Source organism: Dysidea avara, chromosome 4 (assembly GCF_963678975.1).
Source record: "Dysidea avara chromosome 4, odDysAvar1.4, whole genome shotgun sequence".
In the NCBI taxonomy this organism is placed as follows: Eukaryota; Metazoa; Porifera; class Demospongiae; order Dictyoceratida; family Dysideidae; genus Dysidea; species Dysidea avara.
In genome coordinates, this window is record NC_089275.1 from 18,083,954 (window position 1) to 18,102,354 (window position 18,401).

The 18,401-nt window shown below is 35.9% G+C and overlaps 1 protein-coding gene and 1 long non-coding RNA gene across 2 annotated transcripts; both read right to left on the reverse strand.

Moving 5' to 3' along the window:
- Positions 1-3,175: 3,175 nt before the first annotated feature.
- Positions 3,176-6,296, reverse strand: LOC136253968 (uncharacterized). The gene is made up of 3 exons (XR_010700216.1): positions 5,762-6,296; positions 5,477-5,707; positions 3,176-3,624 (listed from the first exon to the last, which is right to left on the reverse strand). It is a non-coding gene; the product is annotated as an uncharacterized lncRNA (long non-coding RNA).
- Positions 6,297-12,097: 5,801 nt separating this feature from the next.
- On the reverse strand, positions 12,098-15,523 carry LOC136253961 (uncharacterized). Its single transcript, XM_066046615.1, has 2 exons — positions 15,132-15,523; positions 12,098-14,364 (listed from the first exon to the last, which is right to left on the reverse strand). The coding sequence occupies exons 1-2, from the start codon at positions 15,257-15,259 to the stop codon at positions 12,309-12,311; spliced, it is 2,184 nt and encodes a 727-aa protein (XP_065902687.1). The 5' UTR covers positions 15,260-15,523; the 3' UTR covers positions 12,098-12,308.
- Positions 15,524-18,401: the final 2,878 nt, after the last annotated feature.

The window sequence follows — 18,401 nt, forward strand, 5'->3', positions numbered from 1 at the left end:
CATAGCTTATTATGTTACCGTACGCAAGGAAATTTTGACATCAAAATAATTTGACGAATTCAGACTTCAAGATTTGACGAATAAAATGTTGACGAAAATGAAGAAATTGTAGAGAAAACCTGTACTTTTAAGGGCGCTTATAAACATTTGACGAATTTAAATTTGACGAATTAAACTGATTCGTCAAATTCGTTAAATTTTTTTGACGTCAAAATTTCCTTGCGTACGCAGTTACTTTTTGTCATTCATATGTTTGAAGTGATGCAGCAATTACAGTTGTAATTATCTTTAGTAATTAGTTTTCTGCCACCAAAGGCTCTCGATACTCCCGATAGTTAAAGGTAACCTCAGGAACATTAGCAAGTTGAAAATTTTGTACTGTTGATCTGTTCTTGATCCATCCCACAACTGTGTTCACACCTTGTTGTATCTTGTTCCTGATCACTCCACCACACATATAATTGAAGTGAACTGCAGTTGTAATGCTTACTAAATTGGCAATGACTGGATTAGTGTGGTGAAACACCAACAAGTATAAAATCTGGAGGTTTAGAATAATGAGCTGTTCGTCGTAGTTCTGGTATTTACACTTAATAGGGTGTAGCATGCCTGTCACCGCACATACTATTGCAATGACTAAATTTGCCACGTTGAGATATGCAGTTGTATTAAGTGTAGAAATCCAAAGGAATACTGCTCGTATCACAAGCTGTAAACCAGTCCAGTAATAAAATCTGTCCTTGTATGGTCCATGATAAGCATCCAGTAGTGGCTTAAATTTGTTGATGTAATGGAATCTCTGGAGTGGCCTGTTAAACAACAAGATAATGGTAAAGGGTACTTGTATCAGGAATATGATGAGACATGTTATGAATAAGATGATAAATCTTACTCCAAGTAGTGGCACATTAGCATCTACTGACCACACCAATGTAGACTGTTCACTGGGTAGTTGAGTGATGGTGGAATAGGAGAACAAGACAATGGATACTGTGTGGAGTATTTTAGTATAGGACAATAGGAATAGTGTAGCAAGTACTGGTAATGCTCTACGTGCAGTGAGCCTCTGTATTTTAGTGGAGTAACGACTTGTTATGATGAGTGATGTAGCAATGAAGATGAGGTAGAAAGGAAACTCTAGCTGTAACCACATATTAGCATAATCATCCATACCATTGTAGAAACATGATGGAATACCCAAATCAAGATTAGCTAGTGATGTAAAGGTGTAAGCAGGGGCGGATCCAGGGTGGGGCTTTGGGGGCTGAAGCCCCCCCTTCATATTTAGGCTTTACTTGATCAATATGCTGAGTATTATAATGAAATTTTGTCTTAGCATAATTATATGATCACTAATAATACAAATACTCATAAAACCACCTTATAAACATCTTTCCAAGGTATTATCAGTGGATTTATGCTAAAGTTTATGCAACAAGGACCCGGATCAGCATTGGAGGTGTACAAGATTGAGATACTCTAATAGAGCAGTCAGCTAACTACTCTAATAGAACATTCACTGGAAACATGTAGTTGGTTCTGTTATGGAATTTTTCCAAATCTGCCTGCACTTATACATACAATGAAGTGCATTAGTCTGTTTAAAGGGCTTCATTCATGCATCTACTTGTGTAGTTAATATGTATGGTAATACTTAATTCAGGTACACAATTTCCATTGAAAATGCTCTCAGATTCAATCTTGTATTGTTCAAATTTCAAAATTTTCCATTTTCAACATTATTATTCTAACAAGCACCTATTCAGTGTTGTGCAATTGTGAGAGGGGTACATCATGTACTTGGTTGTCTGTACCTACCCAAACTTTTCCATTAGCAAAATGCTTCAGAGCCATACCTATAATTTAAAGGCAGTATATAAATTATCTAGATATGAATTTTATGTGGAAATGTCTCCAAATTGCAGTATTTTAGCATCTATTTTTCAAAAATTTTCCTGGGGGGGGGCATGCCCCCAGACCCCCTAGTTCCCTCTACCCAAGAGATTAGTACCTTGAGTTAGCCCCCCCCCCCCCCCCCCCCTTATAAATCCTAGATCCGCCCCTGGTAAGCTGGTGTGAATTTATCAAACAACACTGAAGTATTAACACCTGTCACATTAAAATACAAGATAAAGGCATTAATATTTCCATCAGTTACTGTGAGATTAAGGACAAAAAGTAATAAAACCAACACAAGACCTGCTATTGCAATGGGAACAATGAGAATTAAGTAGGCATTGGGACACTGTTGACATTGTGGGGAAGCAAATATAGTACTGAGACCTTGCTGACATTCTCCACATAAAACACCAGATCTGTTATAAATACACTGTGAGCTGGGAGTAGAGAAGTTCAGATCTGATGGATGAGACATACAGTATTGAAATGGACACTTCAGAGAAACATGATAAAAATAAGAGTCATTATGAATTCTTGCTGACATCCAACTATTTCTTGGACGTACTATTGTTTTATCATCAATATTGCAGCTAGATGCTCTAAGTTTTGGATAGCAAACACATTTCTATTTATTTCAATGAAGCTAGGTGGACAAGGAAGTTTTCTAGCATAAAACTATTAATATAAAGATCGTCATCATTATGAACTTTTGGAAATATTGCACACCAAGTATCACTAGGAAATGTTATTATTCCACTTGCAGTTGTTGTCAGTTAGTTGAAACGATATAGTTTTGGTGCTGTTTATAGTACATGGTGATACATACAACTGTTTGCTATTGGGTCATGAAACAACTACCACAGGAAAAAATGTGGCATTTCCTGTAGCAGGATATGTGCAGGAAATTTACAGGACAGGTGACATTTCCAGCACATATCCGGGAGATGGAAATGTACAGGAAATTTGCAAATTTCCTGTACATTTCCTACTACATGATAGGGCACAATTTCCTACAGATTTCCTGCACTGGACATATGAAATTTCCTGCAGATTTCTTCTATAAGGTATTTATGAAATTTCCAATACATTTCCTCTATACAATATCTATGGAATTTCCTATAGATTTCCCCTATACAATATCTATGAAATTTCCTGTAGATTTCCTCTATACAATATCTATGAAATTTCCTATAGATTTCCCCTATACCATATCTATGAAATTTCCTACAGATTTCCCTTATACAATATCTATGACATTTCCAACAGATTTCTTCTATACAGTATTAATGAAATTTCAAACACATTTCTTGTACAGTATCAATGAAACTTATACATGTGGTAAAAACTGTAAACAATAATATCTACATGGTATTACATTATATACATGTACACAGTTACAAGGGTATAGTATAGCTACAAGTTAGTCACATAGTACAGTACCATATATCAGATTTTGTGACCCATCACGAAATTTCTTTTGCTTGGGACAAAGTGTGATCACCTGGGCTGAACCTGTTTAATTGACTACCATCTTTATCATCATATCAGCATGTTTACTCCTTAAGCTTGAGTTTTAACTTTCATTAGCCCATCGTGTCACTCCTTGCTAGATGTCTCTCTGCTCTCTTGGTGTATCGATGTCACTTAATATCTTCTTGATTGATAGCTATTTCCACCTTGCCCTTAAGTTCGGCATATTACAGCTGCTCCACTTTATTGAAGGTTCTGCAAATTGTATAATGTAACTGATGCACGGTATAATACACATTAACAAAAAAATGCAACCTACACTACAATATAACTATTTTTCTTGGACATTTAAGAAAGTTGAACGATGCAAGATTACTGAAAACAGATCCAGTGTAACCATACGAAAAATGTTTGTGGTCAGGGCCAACAAATATGAAAAACTGAACACATTAATACCAGAGCTTATGATAACGTCCAGACACCGGACAAAATCCGGTCAAATTGCATAGATGTCTGACCATAATGCAATTTGTCCGGACACAGTGTCCCATCAAAGCATAAAGAAGGAGCCTAAGGGCTGAGCTGGCATGCTATCAACAATAACATTCACTTGGTTGCCAGGAGATAGTATACATTCTTACAACCCAAGGGAGTGACCATAAATGTACCATTGCCAACCCACTGGTGTACTTTAACCACATAACAGCTGCAGTAAGGCATGTGATGTCTTACCACTATAATGTTTATTTGCTATGCTACAGTAGACATGTTGGGCATTCATCTCATGTCCAGTCAATTTTGGCAATTGTCCGGCCGATTTTGGTTTGTCAGGACATTGTGGCAGGACAACAGAGAATTCTTATCATAAGCTCTGTAATACTATGCATAGAAAACACATTAATAGTAGGACCTAATGTATTTCGCAGACTGGACTCGCAGACTGGACTCATGCACTGAACTAAACAGCTTCTTAACAGTTATCCAGGCATTATCTAGCTCCTGTACCACTGGAAACACCATTATCAAGCTAAAACTGTTGAAGCTGCTCTTCCTACAAAGTTACAGAGTTTGCGAATGCACTAATTTAATAGAATGTTTACAAAACATGTGTACTTGTGCATACTAGCAGTGGTGGAGGCTATTGTAGTTGCGTAGGATTAATTCCTTTGCTGCTTTACTGCCTAGTACTAGTGGATAGGCTACTGTGAATGACCAGAAGTAAATACTTAGCGATGTTGTTAGTATTGCGCTATCCGCTTAATGCTGCCTGCTAAGTTAGTTTACATCTAAAAATATGTTGTCACTATATAGACTGTGTAGAAAAGGCTATGTGTAGCCTATATCTAACTATTTATGCACTATTATAACGTCTTGTAAATATTCTAATAAATTAGTGCACGTGCGATATTTGTGACTTTGTAGGAAGAGCAGCTTCAGTAGTTTTAGCTTGACATTAGTGTCTACAGTGGTACAAGAACTAGGAAATTCCTGGATAATTGTTAAGAAGCTGTTTCTAACTTAGTGTGAGTCCACTCCACAAAATACATTAGGCCTATTAGTAGCAGGTTGGCAGCTATTCTTGAAAACTAGCTCCTTAAGTGGCTGAAATACAGCAGAATCAATACCAAAATCTTTGGCTGGCTGTTGAAGGCCATCCACCACTGATTCTCATGAAGCAAGGTCCTCGTGTCAAAGCCAGAAAATGTGACTAGAGCCTGACAGGGCACCCAGAAAACATAACCTCAAGAAACCAGATTTGAGCATCAAAATCACCGGATAGTTTGATATTGTAGCTACCCACTAGAGGTGGTCGTTCAATTTCCCCTGGTGTATAATTTGGATCCGCTTTCTAAAATCAAGTTACAAATAATGGTAAAGTACTGTGTGGTATTATGTTCAATCCAAATGCACCTGGGAATGCATACATACTACTCAAGGTCACAATTACTGTAGGCAAGATATGAGCAATGTAGGATATAAGGTTACACATATTTTGAACAGGATGTCTGTTTGTGGCCTTGTTTAATGATACACCACAGAATAAACACATATTACAAACAAATACATAATTACAAACAAGACTTGTAATCACAAAAGAGAACCTCACCTACAGACCAGGTGACACATCAACGACATTCAGTAACAGCTCAAACTCAATTGTAGGTTGGCATCCTGAGGTCCGATGGACGTTTTCAACAGGTGCTATAGTCTTAATGATGTTCACCATCTTGGCAAAGCTACCATTCTCTTAATATATCTGGTGATACATTCTGCTGACGAGTAACACTATATTTATCTCCAGACATACTACTCTATTGATGAGTGCGATTTTGATAACCTGGATATAATAAATATTTGTGTACTGGACTAGGCGACTCTAAATGATGCCTACCTTGTTTTCCTGCACCGAGTTGTAGTAAGAAGAGCTTGTTTGTTTCCTCACATTAGAAGCAGTGGCAATAATACCATTCCTTTTCACATACCCATATGGAATTACAGTTGTTATGGTAGGTGGGTGATGTGCGAGTAGTGACTTGAGTCCAGAACCCCTCGAGTCGAGACGGCCGCTTCACTGGCATTCTTTTATTTCACTACTTGCTTGCGGAATCTTCTCTTTCTCTATGCCACAGAAGAACGCTTCGATTCTCTCCAACTTTCTGCCAGCACCTGCCAACGTCGCCATTTTTAATGTTCCCGCGCAGCATAACAAACGCCTCAACTTTTGTCAGAAAAAACTATTAAGTTGCGCGCTTAGGTTAAAATCGATCGGTTAAAATTCTTGCTCTTTGCGACCCACCCAACCTTTTACTCTAGAAGAGAAAGAGAGTATCTTCCCTCATATTATGTACAGCTAGCTAAATATTATACGTAGCTATACCATAGATTATATAGAGGGCTATAATCTATGGTTTTAAACTCTAGTGCACAGACTAACATACGAGAAGCCATACAATTGCACGTAAGAGTTTGCTACTTGATATTATTTCAGCCCTTCAGTACACTCAGACTTACTTCAAAGATTCTTTTGAGCGGCATGCAACTGTCAGCACCCAACTAAATTACGTTAAAAATGCTTTCAGATTGCTGCATCTCAGGCTTGAGTGATGATTTTAAAAATTTTCCTGGTGGAGTGGGGGGCTGCCCCCAGACCCCCTTGAAAATATGCTACAACTGCTATGCCCTCAACTGTGGTGGCCCACCTGCCCCTATTTTGCCAGAGCCAGCCCTGCTTGGTAGTCTTGTTTGGTTACACTTTGGTTCACACTTATCAGATTTGATCAATTTAATTGATCAGGACAAGTAGTGCAATCTGGATCCAGAGGCAGAGATGGTTTCAGTGCCCACAGGTGATTAGTGCGGTGAGCAACTGGCAATCTGGCTCAGTGCCCGAGACATGCTGAAACACGTAGTAGCTACTGTAATACATGAAGGAGTTGATTATATAATTACAGGGCAGGATCCAGGCTTTTAAAAGGGGGGGTTCCACTTTAAATTGCAACTTCAGTCTAGCTGTAAGTTGAAGATAAAAAAAAGGTCATTACCTGCTGACAATATATAGCTGCCCCTCACCATAGATGCCCTCACCAACTACATTTCCTTATATACATATAGCTTGCTACACTGCTCCTCAAAAGACTACTGTGACTTCTCTATTAGAGTATCTCGAGTAAGAGAGGCTCTTCTTTCAAAAGGGGGGTTCCATGGAACCCTTTGAACCCCCCTGGATCTGCCCCTGAATTCGATACAGAATTTTGCATGTATGATCAGCTTTGGCTACACAGCATGCATGTGCAATTCCCACTGAGCCAAACTGGAAAGTGACAAATAGCTACACCAAAATCTTTTAAGTGCATTCTATGTAAGTAATTATGCATCAGATGTAAAGCAAAAGCACACATCACAATGTCAACCCCATTTGATGTGGTGTCAAACTCATGCATTATGTAGAGTCGTTTTTCTACGATAAAGTGTGTGGGAATACTACCTTAAATAGACATATATTTCTTGTAGCCAATATAGCTCCTAATTATAATGGTGTTCAGTCCCCTTCATTGACTCATTGTCAATAGTCTCTCAACGGACCACCCTATAGTTTGTGGCTGCTGATAGTAAAATATCTGAGTTGAGTTAGCTACATATACGTATGCTGGTGTGAATTTTATAAATTTATCCCAGAAATTTTATTGTAGTTGTAGTGGCAAATTGGATCCTAGCCACTACTGCTATGATCCAGTAGCAGTAGTGGCTACTGGATGGTAGCTTCATTGGTTTCGTATACATAATTATGTGTTGACCTGGTTATAGTGGTACTCCTCTGGTAAGAGTAGAAAGGTGTGTGCTGAAGTTCCAACAGGTACTGTAGAAAATGTTTTGGAGATGAGTTTCCCAGTTCGCTGTGTATAGAAAATTGTTCCAGCTCATCGATAAAATGATTTTTTGCTTATTGTGAGATGACACATAACAGCCTATAATATTGTTTAATCTTATGGTGATCCTGTGTAATTCATAATACAAAGTGACATAATTATGCAAAGGTTGCTTGTTTTCTGTTTTGTGCCATGGTTACCAATGGGGCTCAATAGAGAGTGTCTGGAAAGCCACCCATTTGTTTGTTTAACCATTACTAGCACTTACAAATTGTGGCAAACCTATTATATCAAACAGCATGTAGCATTTTTTGAGCTGTAACAATTTGTTATTACATATATAGGTATATTGATCACTAGATTAAAGTTTGGTGCATGGGTTAATTTCTATATTCTGCAAGACAACAAAAACTGTGAAGTGTGCGATAGAATTTTCAGTGGATGCAGATATATTCATGTAATAATTCTACCTTTAGCTACCAGTTAAACTGCATAGTACAAACTAAAAATAAAATTATTGCAAAATTCTACAGTAATTTGAGCTGAAGTGTAACCATATCAATTTAAAATTCCATAGTAACTTCAAATCAATGACAGTAAAAGTGGCATGTGTCAAACTTATATTACATGCCTAACTGCAAACTACCGTAACAGGTGATATGTACTAATACAGAAAATGCACCAGAAATGTAAACAAATTACCTTGAAATTTCCGCATAACTGGAAATCACCTGGACAGGTGGTATGTACTAGTACAGGAAATGTTCCAGAAATGTGAACAAAGAGCTCCTTGACAAAATATGGTTGTGGAATTTCCTGCACAACTGGAAATTAGATGGAAGAGTGATATGTAGAAGTATAGGAAATGTGTCAGAAATGTAAACCAAAAAATTTCCTTGACATTTCCAGTTCCAGGAAATGTGACATTTCCTGCATGAGTGGAAATTGCCTGGAAAGGTGGCATGTATTAGAGCAGGAAATGTGCCAGAAATATGAACAAAATATTCCTTGACATTTTTGAAAGTGGCATTTCCTGCAAAACTGGAAATCACTTGGAAAGGTGATATGTACAAGTACAGGAAATGTGTCAGAAATTCAAAGAGAAAATTTCCTTGACATTTCCTGTACCGATATAACCGCCGGAAATATGGTATTTTTTGCTGTGTACAATGTTGGATTTGCTGAGTGCATTCGTACGTATGGTCCGCTGAAGTTGAGAACTGTTAAATATCTTAGTGTTCTGATTAATGTACATGCTAAACGTTTGTCTGGGATAATAATAGCCTAGCTAGTTCATTATTATTACAATCTTGAAGTTGAAATTTCCCAACTTTGCAAAGACAAAGTGTTTTCTGTCCAACAGTTTGTGGCAACTCATCATATGAACCAGGCTCATTGATGTACTGTATGTATTTCTTATTTACATCAAGTGGGGTACATTTGTAAATGTTGAAATATTAACAAACAGCCAGCAACAATCTTTGATAGGTATGTTCCTATAACATAGTAGTTCACTGTAATAAGGGTTGTTTTGAAAGGTAACTGAATAGTTGCTTTCCAGATCACTAACATATTGAAAAATGCATAGTGGATAGGGCACTGATATGATTCTAAATATTGCACAAATCTGTTATCTAAAAAATGTAATTTGGTATTATCCCTATTGCAATAAATTCATTATCAAATGGGTCGCTATGTCTTGGTATATTATCAACAGCACTGAAGTGAAAGTTGCCATCACCAAAGTCTATGATGAACAATGCAATATTGTTAGTGAAATGTATGTCTCCTTCAGCTGCAACAACAATGCTTTGATCTAGGCAAACAATGCTGCCACCAATTGTCAAATTATTGTGATCAAAAATTACTGTACCTATTAAAAGTAGTTGACTTTCAAATAACTTAATAATGAGATCAAAATTGTCATATCTATTGGAAGAGAAAGTGGTATTTTCTATTGTAATTATACATTGCTTCATACATCTGATTGCAAATCCATCAATATTGCCTTGAAAACTGCAATTGGAAAAGTTTGCTGTTGTACCAGATAGTTCTATTATACCATACTCATTGTTTAAGAACTGACAATTGATGAACATAATTGTAACATCATATGGATTTAATGCTGTCAATGACAACACTGTACCCCAACCAGTACTATTTTTAAACACGCAATCATTAAACCAAACACTTACATTATTAAAGTGATTACTGTTCTTTGATATAGAATGAGTATCGATAGTCCAAGGGTTATTCATGAACTGTGAGTTGTTCACATATACCACTGCTGTACCAACAATTTGTAGGGCACAATGGCATTGTTGAATCTGTTGTTTTTGAATAACCATATTAGACAAGTGCATTATCACTTTATAAGATTTTTGCAGTAGGTAAACTTAGTTTCAATGCAATAATCTTCATATTTCTGGTGGTGATCATTGATTAAGAGAACTGGAGTGTTTATCTCTTCACTTGTGTCATTGTAATACAGATACATTCCATGACATGTGATGTAACTGAAGTGAGACTTGCCCATAATGTTGACTGCTATCAGTCCATAATTTGGGAGACAAGCATGTTTTTTTGGATATGCAACTGATGCAAGAAAGCATTTTTGGAAATTGCGATAAGCAATACTGCACCATTTACATAGGTCTCAGTGGCTTGGGTAAGAACCTTACGAGTATGTATTTGACTTACACAGTACTGAACTGCTATATTCCATATTGTCAAATTGGTTATATTAATTAATGTCACACCCACAACCACAGCATTATATTCACACCGTATGACTACATCAGGTGATATGTCATTAGATGTACAGTTTCCAATCAGTGAAATGTTGTGAATGTTTTGTGTGATGAAGGTGATGTAGTCCTGATAGGAAGAGTAGTTGAGTGTTAGAGGTGAAGTATTTGGTGGTATTGAGCAGGTAGTGTTGTAGGCTATGACGATGATGATATGTAGTGTTAGGATAGTAGTGATCATCAGGTGTCACAATGTAGACACTACCATGGCCAGTTGTGGTACTTTGGAAGGAGAGCAACAATAGCACGATGTAGTAAATCACAAACATTCTACAGTATGATATGCATATAATTATTATGCAACATGCACATTTGACTGCACCAGCACATATTTGGCTATAAATTGTCTGCTGAGCTGAGGTAAAATATATAAACGCAACATATTATATTCATACAGTATGTATAACCTTACGTTGACATATGTATCTCCTCATACAGCTATCAATTACGTATAATGCACAAAAATAACTACACCTCTTTTTATATTTCTCCAACACCTATATGTATACCTGCATGGATGACCTGCTGCCCTTTTATACACATACTGCAAACTTTTCTTGTATTTGTGGTTACAAAGGTTGTGTAAAATACGGTTGTGTACTGTGTATAACTGTACCCACATCATTTGGCCATACATGTGAAGTGAGTTGTACACTGCAATTGATAAAACAGAATCAATGAAACTTTGATTTCAAAATTCATTCAACAGTTTGAAACCTATGAGCCCTGAAATCAACAACACCTGAAACACAAACATATAATAAACAGGACTGTATGTTTGTTTATCAGTTATTCTGCAGTTTTGTATATTAAAAAGCGGCTTATACTTTTAGCCATGATTGAACTCCTATGGATCATCACACTGTTAGGATCAAATAAAAAAGACTTGTAGAAGTACGGCATTAATATAATACAATGCTCCATCTTGTTGCATATTAATACTTTCAACATTCCAATTAGTGCATGTTGTTTTATGGTGCGTTTACTAATGAAGTAAATTTTATTATATTATTGTTGTTGTTTGTTTTAAAGACATGGTATCATGCAGGGCTGCCAGGAAATAAGTGAAATTATGTTAATTTCATAATTATTTGATTGATGCTTTAATTTTGGACATAAATTTGCTACATAAGCAATCACAAGATGTATGTAGATATTTTAGATATATAATTATTTTATACTTGACAACTTGCATATTTTGGAACTTGGGCAAATTCTCATTCTTCAACTTCACTTACACATGTACACATACTAATGCAGTATGTATGTGTGTAAAGAGATTCAATAAGGAAATTTGGTGAGGGGGGAAGGGGGCACTGGAGACATCATTACACCCTTTACTAACCAGTTACAGTGTAGATGTGATCAATTGGCATTTTTAATAGATTATGCATTATATATTAATGATGTACAATTGAATGCTTTGCTCCCTCATCACTTGTTTGCTTGACCACCAGGTTGGAGGCTTTACACTCTGACCATCTACATCTAGCAACTGCTTCTTATGGACTATACCCCACACACTCTGTGCTGATTCAGACTATAGCAGCTTGTCAAGACAAGACAATATAAATAGCATTAAAATTAATATGCAATACCCACTGCATAATTAAATGCAAGTATAAGTGTGACATGTGCAATATATAACTATTGCTTGTATGTTATTATTGTGTAGTCTCAATCTTTGTGCTAAACATATCATGTTTGAAGCAATGTAAATAGCAATTACTATGTATTTTAATGATAAAAATTCTTTAAATATCTATTAGTCTGCTGCCACCAAAGGTTCTCGATACTCACGATAGTTGAAAGCAACTTCAGGAATGTTAGCAAGTTGAAAACTTTGTACTGTTGATCTGTTGTTGATCCATCCCATAACTGTGTTCACACCTTGTTGTATCTTTTTCCTGATCACTCCACCACACATGTAAGTGATGATGTGGTACACCACAATAAGAGTGAAGTGAACTGCAGCCATAGCAATAACAGCTGTAATGGCAGTTATATTGTAGTTGTGCTGTACAAATATATGTAACACTTGGAGGTTTAGAAGTAGGACTAGCTCATGGCAGTTTTGGATTCTGTTTTTGAAGGGTTGTGCTATGCCAGTAATTACACACATTGCAGCAGCTATAATGCTACCAGCTGCTAGAGTTGTGTCTCTGTCTAATGCTGATATTCCTAGGAACAAAACACCTATCACAAGCTGTAAGCCAGGCCAGTAATAGTGATTGTCTTTGTATGGTCCTTGATAAGCATCCAGTAGTGGCTTAAATTTGTTGATGTAATGGAATCTCTGGAGTGGTCTGCTAAACAACAAGATAATGGTAAAGGGTACTTGTATCAGGAATATGATGAGACATGTTATGAATAAGATGATAAATCTTACTCCAAGTAGTGGCACATTAGCATCTACTGACCACACTAATGTAGACTGTTCACTGGGTAGTTCAGTGATGGTGGAATAGGAGAACAAGACAATGGATACTGTCTGGAGTATTTTACTGTAAGACAATAGGAATAGTGTAGCAAGAACTGGTAGTGCTCTAAGTGCTGTGAGCCTCTGTATTTTAGTGGAGTAACGACTTGTTATGATGAGTGATGTAGCAATGAAAATGAGGGAGAAAGGAAACTCTAGCTGTAACCACATCTTAGCATAATCATCCATACCATTGTAGAAACATGTTTGAAATATACCCAAATCAAAATTATTTAAAGTTTCAGTGAATTTATGAAACAACACAGAGCTGTTTATACCAATAATGTTGACATACAATATGAAAGCATTGATAGTTCCATTAGTTACTGTAAGGTTGAGGAGAAAGAGTAATAAAACCAACACAATACTTTCTATTACAATAGGTACAATGTGAAACAGGTAAAAACTAGAGCAGTGTTGACATTGAGAGGAAACAAATGTAGCACTGAGACCTTGTTGACATTCTCCACACAATATACCAGATCTGTTAAACAGACACTGGTCGTTAGGGGTAGACAAGTTAAGGTGGGATGGATAGGGTAAACAATAATGGAATGGACACTGCAGAGAAATGCGATAAACGTAGGAGTGGTTGTTAGTAGGTGTAGCAGATATCCAACTATTAGCAGGATGTAGTATAGTTTGATCATTAATGTTGCAAGCTAGCACACCTAACTGTACCAATTTTGGATGACACACACATATTTTATTTACTTTAATAAATCCAGGTGGACACGAAAGCTGCTTTATGTAGAATATATTTAGATCATCATATGAGTCTCCAATAAGTTTCAAAAATACTGCACACCAAGTATCAGTGGGAAATGTAACGGTATACCTTACCCTATTGCAAATGGCTCCAGAAGCTTCCAACTTCTGATGATTATCATCAATGATGCAAGGTGATATGTAAGACTGCATAGTATCAAATTCAAACTCAAGTTTTACCTTGGACTTGTTGAAATGTTTGTTGATGAAAATGTACATATCTATTGTTTGGCCAGAGTATAGATAACCTAATTCATTTGTGCTGCAATCCGGCTGCTGATTTGCGTTGTGGCACAAGCAAATTGTTTTGTGGTAATAATTTTGTTGGGTCATGTTATATACTCCAGAACTGTTCATGTACTTTACATATTTGTTGTTTACCTCAATCGGTATGGTATCTGCAAACAATGAATCTTGTAACCAGTGACAATCCATTAAAGGGACACTGTTAGTACAGTGATTGTTGTAGTGATTATTATGAAATATAATTGAGTAGGAATTGTTTTGCTTAAAAAGTGATGTATTGTATCTGTAGTATTGAAAAGTACACCATGGAAAAGCCATTGGTTTGAACCTAAAAATTGTGCAAACATGATTATTATAGAACGTTAAATTACCTCCTATCAAAATCATGAACTGGTTATACTTATTACAGCTAAAGTCTATAATACTGTTTGCGTTGTTGCATGAAAAATGCAGTTCCCCATGTAATGACAATGTGCTGGATGCATCTAGATGAATTATAATTCCAAAGGTATTCTCATGAAAAGTTAGTTTGCTCACAATCAAAGTAATTGTGTTAGATAAATCAATTAAATTTGTCTTATCATTAGCATTGTTATAAGAAAAGTTGACATTTTCTAAATAAATAATTCCGGTTTTTGTAAAATGTAGCTGAAACAATTTTGAATTACTGTTGTTACGAAAGATACATGTAGAACATTTTACATTTGTGGTTGCCAATGATATTAGTACATTATTGATTTCATTGTATAAGAAAAGACAATTATATATATGAAACCACACTTGATCTGCTGAATATTTTATTTCAGCATTACTCCTCACCAACACTCCATTGCTTGCTTTGTTATTTATGAAATGGCACTTAACAAATAGTACTATTGCTGTATTTACACTTTTTAAGTAACTGAAATGAAAATCAACAGCAGTCTCAAAAGAGCAACCAACGAATTGACATTTAGTAATGCGTATTGTTGCTGCACTGTTAATATTAAAATGGAACACTACACTTCTTGAAATTAATTCTTTAATAATCATGTTTGATAGGTGTAACATTATGCCATAAGATTTTTTGGTCACATATGTGTTTATCAAACTAACCATGTCACACAAATCTTCGATATAAACTGTGCAGTGATCAATAGAGATGGTAGTACTATAAGTATATGTAGTATTTTGCAGCTCTGTTGTCTCTGTACTTGCTTCATAACTATACAGTAAAATTCCATAACATGTGATGTGGCTAAAGCGAGATTGCCCCACAATGTTGACAGTCATCAGTGCATATAATGGAAAACAGGAATAAATTTTATGGATGTGTACAAGATACATGACAACAGTATTGCATTCTATGATCGAAACTGCTGCACCTTCTAAACCACCATGTTGTAAGACAAACTGATTAACACAGTTCTGAATCACTAAGTTGGATATTGTCAAGTTTGTGATCTTGACAAATTGAATGCTGACACCTACATAAGTAGTGTAGTTGTATTCACACTGGATGACTGCATCCGGTGTTGTACCATTGGTATTATTTCCAATCAGTGAAATGTTGTGAAGATTTTGTATGATGAGATCAGTATGAAGGTGATGTATTCCTGGTAGGAAGAGTAGTTGAGTGTTTGAGGTGAAGTATTTGGTGGTATTGAGCAGGTAGTGTTGTAGGTTATGACAATGATGACATGTAGTGTTAGGATAGTAGTGATCATCAGGTGTCACAGTGTAGACTCTACCAGTTGTGGTACTTTGGAAGGAGAGCAGAAGTAGCACATGTACAGCTGCAGGGTAATATATCAGCAACATCTTACTACCTGTATTAAAGAACACCATGTTGTGTATTCATTATAATAATTTTATGCCACATAGGTAACACTACTGAAAACTATAAGATTCTAGCTAGTTACACTACTTCTATTTAAAATTGGACATTGGACCAAACATTAATGTGTATAATAGTGTAGCTGTGTACAGTATCAGAGATTTGTTCATATAACGAGTGCATAAGTGCTGCAAACCTTGTGATGTTTCAGGATGTACTCCTACTTGTTGTGCATACTAAGTTAGGAGCACAAATGCTGCAAGGCCAATTTGACAAAGCTGGTTAAGCTTACAGTTGTTACAGTAACATTGCAAGGTGAGTTAACATTAAAGTTATAAGCAAAACCCACAATGTAGGATAGCAATTTGTCAACATTTCTTGTAGTCTCAGCTATTTATCCCTATATTTTTTATCAAGTATATGCACCCTGTATATTCTACAGTCTTAATTCTCATAGGCAGATACAGGTTGGACACTCTTACTGTTTGTTTTCTTAATGATAATGCCAAACTTGACGAGAAATTTAATGGTGACAGTCAGTACATATAAATAGCACTATACACATGTATGCATACATGCATGACACCACGCACAGACTCTGACATAACTTAGTACTTGATTACTCACATATATTCTATAGCATGACTATCAGTCACTTCACCTGACAACAATTGTGTACATAGTAAAGATTTATGTCGTTATACTAGTACATATTATTCATATATATTATGCATACAGATCACAAGTGGTTGAATTCACATGCATCATACATAATAAGTACAGATGCACAGTACTGATTTTTATTGTTGTATAACACATTCTGTAATTGAGTTATTATTATTAGTAATTCTAAGAAATCGGTAAATGCACAGTTAAATGCATATCATGACATAAACATGTATAGTTTTAATATTTCATTTTCATCACCTGATAACTTATTTAGTGTACATACATACGAAGATGCAGGGCTACTGAACTGAAGGTGGATGAACAATAATATAAATAAACAACTGCATAGCATATGCAATATATCTTTTCTATATAGGTATAACAGAGCTGCTATATATTATTATTAAAGCTTTACAGTGACCAGCACTAAAGGTCTGATAGCAGCTTGTGCCACAGCCTTTGGATTGCTTATTCTATAACCTAATATACAGAAACTTGACTCTTTAAAGACAACTACAGCTGTACACCTGGCTAATAAGGTGAAACAGAATATTGACCAAAGACCAAAGAAAGGGAAAAAAATCCCTCCAACCCCAGGATTTGAACTGCAGGTCACCCAATGCCTAGTTGAGTGCCACACTCAGTCTCCTCCAGGAGTGATGGATTTTCTTCCTTTAAACCTGAATATTTATTAAAATGTTGTAACTCTGACTATTAAAAAATTATGATTCAAATAATTTATGTGGCTCTGGGGCAGGATGCTGACCAGTGCACAGAATTTATGTATGAGTAATGAATTATACAGTTGTGAATGTATAAAATGTTTAGGACCTAAATGCAGTTTACAACTTTTTCAAGTAACAGCAATGATACACACACTGAATTACAGTGCTGTTATTATTAGTGTTCCTGAAAATTAATGTAAAATTAAACGTTACACCAGTCAAATGTTACAGCATTCATGATGTCATTTCATGATGACAACACTGTGAGCAGGGTCACATGATCTTTACAAGTACTTGAATACCAGTTTAGGTCTCCAAGTACCAAAATCATTAAAGGCTACTCAAATAGTTACAGTATTTGTTTCAGTTCTACAGCCAACCGTGTATTAAGTGCCGCCATATAAGGCATATAAATTTCCACTGAAAAGGTAAACTGGGTCACAAATACAGTAGCTAATTACCTGATCCAACTGTGTGATATCTACTTTGATTTCATTCACCATAAACTGTACAACATGTCTGACCAAAAATTAATGGGGTGTACTTGATCTGTTGTGGTATATGACAGAATACATATTATGTATACACAAAAAAGGTTGTCACAAGACGTACTACGATGGTAATATCTCTGTGTTTACTGTTTATAGCTGTGTATAAAAGTTCTTGATTATCAAAATTGTTATACAAATACAGATTACATAATATCTGATATCGATCATGGAGTAAGTAGTTGATGTACGTCAATGTCAGAGAATCAATCATATGTACAAATCAATTGCTGGATGCAATCATTAGATGTTTGTAGAAGAACTAAATAAATCTGATCATTATGTACACAATTATGCACTCCTCCACATCATGTAGCATCCAGCACAGCAAAAATAGTGTTCCAATACTACATTAACTCTGCCTCTTGAAAGAGCTAATTCAAAAACACTCCCTATACCTGGATCACAAATCTATAAATGACCCCAAAACGGGGCCTGTGATCTTTGGCAGTATTTGTATATGAACTATGCTGTGCAAAGAGTATTGGAACATGCACTGAGCTACTACATAATTATACTAGTAGCAATACCATACTATATATATGTATTATGGTCATGGTCCATGGGCTCAGTATGCTCATCTGATGAACTATTATATTCAGTAATG

Bases quoted from the DNA above. Each gene is read 5' to 3' on its own strand.
- LOC136253961 (XM_066046615.1), bottom strand. From the start codon at position 15,259: ATGGAATTTTACTGTATAGTTATGAAGCAAGTACAGAGACAACAGAGC. The intron at 14,365-15,131 runs GTTAGTTTGATA...CACAATTTTTAG, and splicing joins TCGAAGATTTGTGTGACATG to GTTCAAACCAATGGCTTTTC.